General features: G+C 38.4%; 1 protein-coding gene across 1 annotated transcript; it reads left to right on the top strand.

The window, feature by feature from the left end:
- Nucleotides 1–177: 177 nt before the first annotated feature.
- LOC18441250 (protein SMALL AUXIN UP-REGULATED RNA 12) lies at nucleotides 178–1,326 on the top strand. The gene has a single exon (XM_006851369.3). It carries the CDS (start codon nucleotides 675–677, stop codon nucleotides 1,107–1,109), a length of 435 nt encoding a protein of 144 aa, XP_006851432.2. The 5' UTR covers nucleotides 178–674; the 3' UTR covers nucleotides 1,110–1,326.
- The last annotated feature ends 4,674 nt before the right edge of the window (nucleotides 1,327–6,000 follow it).

Here is a 6,000-nt window from a genome sequence, read left to right as displayed (position 1 = left end):
CCATCTATCCTAGTTCTGTAGTGCATATCCGCATTCGTGCGAAAGGACTCTAAGTGGGTGAGCCCAACATCGCTATGCAAAACGAACATACAAATTTTCACACACACAAGCCTCTCTCTCCGTCTCAACATTTGATTAGGTTTAGCAATGGGCTGGCCCGGTCAGGCCTAAAATAAAAGTAGGGTTTGGTCCACAAACTGTGGTCCAAAGGTTGGGCTAACGCCAGTGTCAACCGTTGGGCCAATGTCAACCATTTTGGCTAAGTCCAGCCCTTTTTTTTTGTGCTTTATTTTTATTTTTTTTGGCGTGGCTCAGCCCGACTCGACCCTAAAAGAGCCCAGGCCGTGATTCGGCTAGAGACAAAGGGCCGGGCCAGCCCAGGCCGGACCCGTTGCCACCCTTACATTTGATAGTCAAAAGCCGGCCAACCATGTTCCTGAATTTATATCTTGTAACATTGGAGCTATACAGTCGACTCTTTTGTAAAGCCTTATTTTCCGACCTTCAAAAAGAAGGATTCTGCATTCATATAAAATACCAAAAGGGCCATTTGAGGCGAACTTCACATACCGTTGCTTTTCTGACTCCATCACCCCCACCCCAACCCACACCCAAACATAGCAAAAGGACCACCCTAATTGAATCAAGCACAACACATTCTAAGACCTCCATTCATGAACCTCTCTCCTCCCTCCCATTTATATCCCTCCCCTCCATTTCTCACTCCTCATTCAGCACACATGTCTGTGAGAGAAAACATGGAGTCCTTGAAGAAAATAGCTAAAAGGGTCCAGAGCCTCGGCCGCCGAAAAACTCGATACGAGTGCCTTTTCGACGCATCGGGAGACACCCCTGTCACGACACCGCCAGGTTGTGTGGCAGTTTATGTTGGGGAGGAGCGCCGAAGGTACGTTGTTCCTATGAACTTCCTGTCTCATCCCCTGTTTAGGATGTTGTTAGAGAAAGCTCAAGATGAGTTTGGGTTCGATCAAAAAGAAGGTTTAGTGGTGCCTTGTTCTGTGTTCTCGTTTGAGCAAGTTGTGTGTGCTATAGAGAGCTCTCATGGACAATTCGATTTGCAAGAGTTTGTTGAGGAGTTTGCCTCTTGATTCAATAGCAACAGGTGCTTATGGTGTAATTCACAGAGAGAGAGAGAGCGAGGCAATCACATGTTGTACTATAGATGTTTTATTGGACAATGGATCCAAGAAAGGGCAGAAACTTGAAAGAGATTATCTGTTATTGAAGATGATAGTGGAATTCTCAATATGGGTGTAGCCATATTTTATTGGAATGCCATATTTGCAGTAGAATCTGTCTTTGGTCTTGGCCTCTCTTATAACAGGGCACTTCACCTCAGTTTTGGATTTCCAATGGGATGAGAGAGAGAGCGCATATCTTTCTTTCTTTTTTGTGAAAAAAAAAAAAGAGAACAGAAAAAGAAAAAGAGAGAGATGGTGCATGACTAAGATATGGATACAGACAGATGAATGTTGACATATGCCTATAATAGCATGGACATGGTGTTTGCATGCTTTTGAAATCAAACTCCCTTCTCTGGTCTAGGGCTGGCAATTGGTGGGGTTTGGCCCGGCCGGTGGCCCTGGCCCAAAAAACTATATTTTCTGCAATAAAATGTGATCCGAGGGCTGGGCCAGGCCAGCCCAGTCTTTTTTTTTTTTTTTTTTTAATTCTATTTGGCCTGGCTTGGTCTAGCCCGGCCTAAGCCAGAGCCTCTTCGACTCGGTCTGGCAAAGCCTGGGCTGGCCATATGGGTACAAGGGCTAAACCCTGGAAGGCCCAGCCTTGGCCCGACCCTTTCCGAGCCTACTGTCGTCCTCTCCTTTGGCTGCTACAGTTATGGTTACTACATTCTCCAGTGGACTCAGTTCTTCTCCATTATTAGCATGGCCTCTCACGCTCACTATCTTTCTACAGCATGCTCCCCCATTCTTCTCTCTCCTCTATTTGTAGTACTCTCTCTCTCTCTCTTTTGACAAATTTTGTTTTCCTCGAATTGGGATAGGAGCATGGTCTAAAAATTCGGCCATAGTAGGGTGGAGCTAGGTTTTGGAAATTGGATCTTGTCCCAAAATATTGCCCTTTTTTAATTTATATTTACTATACATTCAATAACATGTACTTTTAAATCTCCTTGAATTAGAAACTTCATTTTCTGAAAAATTGCTTCTAAATGTGGCCAACGTTCCCATTCTCATTTTAGGTCCCAAATCTGAGTAAAAATTGGGGCTAAAAATAGGCAAGGCTTGGACTGGGCCAGCCTTATTCCAAGAGGGCAAGTCTAGTTCAGGTCCGTGCCCTATTAAATTTGAGCCAGGCTGGGTAAAATTAATGGAAAACAAAGCAAAAAAAAAAAAGGGCTGGGCAGGGACGGGCCGGGCTGAACTGGGCAAGCCTAGATTAACTGGGGCCATCAAGCCTTAGGGTCACATTTTGTGGCCAAGATCCTAGTCTTTTGGAGGAGAGCGAGGCCAGGCCACCTTTACTGATAATATAGCATACAACAAATAAAAAACAAATTAAGGATTTAAGGGAAAATAGTTTTTATTAAAACAAATAGAGGCCAAAATATAAACGACGAAATTTGAAGGGCAAAAGAAGGTCTGGTTGCTTCGTACAGTACGTTCACAAGGAAACAAACGCGTTTAGACAATGGGGTATTTGCAAATTTGACCGGCAAAATAGGGTGGTCCACATGGCATGCAAGCATTCTCTCTTTGCTTATTTTTTATGTTTTTTTTTTCATTCGTCAGTGGATGTGAAACAACAACAACAACAGCAAAAACAACAACAACATTAACTATCTGAACTCATGTTATGATTTTGAATTATCCAACACTCCTATCCAAAAATTGGACGTGGATGCTATTTTTAAAGAGGTTAGTCGCTAACTTGAAAAGGTAATATCCCCAAAATTTGGGGTCCTAACCAGACAGTTGTATTGGGTTTTACCTTAAGGGATTGAATGGATGCCATGCTCCAATAGGAGCACAAAATCTTTTTGCGACCATTATTAGGAAAATGTTACATAAGGCCATGCCTCAAATATTACCTGACATTGTTGTCCCGCTGCTAGAAAGGCATAACATAAACCTCAACATTTATGAATTTGAAAAAATAGATTTAAGCCCAAAAAATACTATAACTTGGTAAACACATTATCTGGGTGTCAATTTTCAAGTGTTCGCAAATGCTCCAGGTTTAGACCATGTTTTGAGAATGTGATTTTATAATTAGGGGGATAAAAAAAAATTTAGATCATGATCTGGATTTTTTGACACTAAAATTATATTTTTGGCTATAATCTGTATCTCTGACACTAAAATTACATTTTGGGCTATAATTTAGATTTTTGACACTAAAATTACATTTTTCTGACGGGGTTTTGAGGTGTTGGAAGATTATGCCTATCCCTACCTGTTCCTTTATTATTGTTATGGTGATGATTATGATATGCATTAGAGGCATGCATGATGAACAATGGTGGTAGTTGGGACTTACTATTCACCCACTTCAACAATTGAGTTGGTGTTCAAGGTTTTAGAAATGAGACTTTATTGTGTAAAGACTTGATGTTATTAATCTCAACCCTCCCCAAATTTTAATGATATTGGTCATCTTAACTAATAGGGAAATGTTTCTATACTTCTATGCTGTATAAAAATTCTATATAGTAGGGGTAGTCCTAATAGGGGAGATTTCCATACTTCTCCTATATAGAAGTTCTAATTAATATGTGATTGGGGGGTTCTTAAAATTGTGGAAATGCTTTTCATATGTGAAGCCTTTACATGGAATGTTATTTTCTAGAGAAATCCCTATAGTGATATGTTGTTAAAGGTGCAATGTATAGTGATAGGACATTGGCCACCCACCACAATTTAAGGATTAGTGATAATGGCGTAAGAGAGAATAACATAGGTTTATAAGGTTTGACTCCCAACTAACCTACCCAAAAATATAAAATAACATAAAACTTACATAGAGCCCCATTTGATATTAGGGGTTACATGTTTCTTGGGATTCTAAAGACCTATGATGAAATCGTGCTGGAAAATTCTTGAGTGACATTTTGTCATTTTTGTGCAATGGTACTTTTGGTAAGATGTGAGGATAAATATTCATTTGTCTAACTTGAGTGGGTTGTTAAGCATTTAGGTAGAGCTTATAAGATGAGTTATATGTATTATATGGGAATGTACATTACGAGACCATTTATTTTTTGTACAAAGAGGTTGCAATTATTTTTATTTATTAGATGTGAAATCTAACGGATGAAAGTATTTCACAACATTCAAAAAATTTTGTTTTGGATTTTGTGCTTAAACAATGGCACGCCATCAACCACCTTATTTCAAATCTAACAGTCAATGATGATTGCGACCTTCTTGTATAAAAAATAAATAGTCTCATTGTATATTTTTCCATATTATATTGATGCCAATAAAAGTTTAAGAAAAGTAATGCATCTCATTCAATATGCCCCAAAATCGCATAAAAAATCTCTTTGAACATGTATACATACAAGTCGGTCATTGTCCTATAGCAAAAGTATCCCAAATCGAGAGAGATAAAAGGAGGAAGCAGAGCGTGAGAGATATGAGGTCTTGTATTTGAAGTGCATGGCTCTTAAAATGTGTATGTGATGTTTAGGAAATTAGTTATACTGTTTTTTCATCTCTGCTCATACTTCATTTGCAGTTCGTGGGCATGGACCTTCGGGGAAACGTTTTTCAGGGTCAAGTTGGGAAAAATATAATAAAAGAGAAAATAAAAGAAAAAAAATATGGAAAAAAGGGTTGGGCTAACTCGTTGTGGCATACCCGGCCCTTAGGCCATTTTCATGGCACCTGTCGTACTTTCTTAGGACTAAGCTAGACTTCCCGCCATTACCATTCCTAAGATACATTTTCTAAGAAGTTTGGTTTGAAATAGGCATTAAGTTTCTCTGATTTTGATTTCTCTGATTTTGATGTCATATTTTTAACCGTTCAATTTCACATCTAACAGCTAAAATTGATTGTGACTTTCTTATTATGTATTTGTCCTTAATTGATATGCTTACTAAATAGGTACGTGGCAATGCCTTTGTAGACAGGTCACCTCTCCCCCAACTGAAGAGTTAGGTATTCATGTCCTTTGAATTTGCCATTGGTTCATGATCTCTACCATGCCTCTCCTCCACACTTATTGGAGTTAGGTATTCTTGTCCTTTTGATACTAGATCGTGACATACATTCCTTCACCTCTTTGAAAGATTTAAATCTCTATCTTTGTGTCTCCTCTCATAAATGTCCCCATCTCCATTTCATTGTTGGTTGTCTCCATCTATTTTCCTTTGAATCATGATGAATGTCCCAATCGACCCCTTTCGACAAGTCTCCTTGTTCACATTTCTAGATTGAAATTTACAATGGAAAATTGTTTCATGCAAGTTGGACCGCATGGCTACATATGCGGTCCAAAAAGTATAAAGCATCCATCTTAAAGATCAATGCAAGTAGGTGTTCCATCTAAAAATAATAGAAACTGATGGCTCTAGTGTTTTCTTACTAGAATTATTATTTGTAGTTTTTAAAATTTACTTATTTTTTCATAGTCATGGTCTTCATGTTAGAGATTATACGTCCTTAAAAATTAAGTGCAAAAATCCGTCTAAAAAATAGATTTATTAATAAGCCCGAATTTCTACATATGCGGGCTCGGCTGCATAGAAACCGGGTCCATTTACAATTAAAACATTGATAATTGTAGTGATAATAGGTGCGGTTTATACAATTCCAAGGCTCTAAACAATCAAAGTAAAGCGCACCTTCAAATAGTGTAAAAAATATGGTTTAAATACTGGAAATCTTTGTAATAGTCTCAAAATATATTTTCATGTATAATTATAAAATTTAAAGCTTCAAAAATAGTGTAGATCGAGCAGATCTATGAAAACTTAAAAATCTTGAAAATTGACAGTCCAAAATTGCAATA

Source organism: Amborella trichopoda, chromosome 11 (assembly GCF_054954075.1).
Source record: "Amborella trichopoda isolate Santa Cruz 75 chromosome 11, AtrichopodaSantaCruz75HAP2 v2.0, whole genome shotgun sequence".
NCBI classification, from domain to species: domain Eukaryota; kingdom Viridiplantae; phylum Streptophyta; class Magnoliopsida; order Amborellales; family Amborellaceae; genus Amborella; species Amborella trichopoda.
This window is presented reverse-complemented; position numbering and strand designations above follow the sequence as displayed.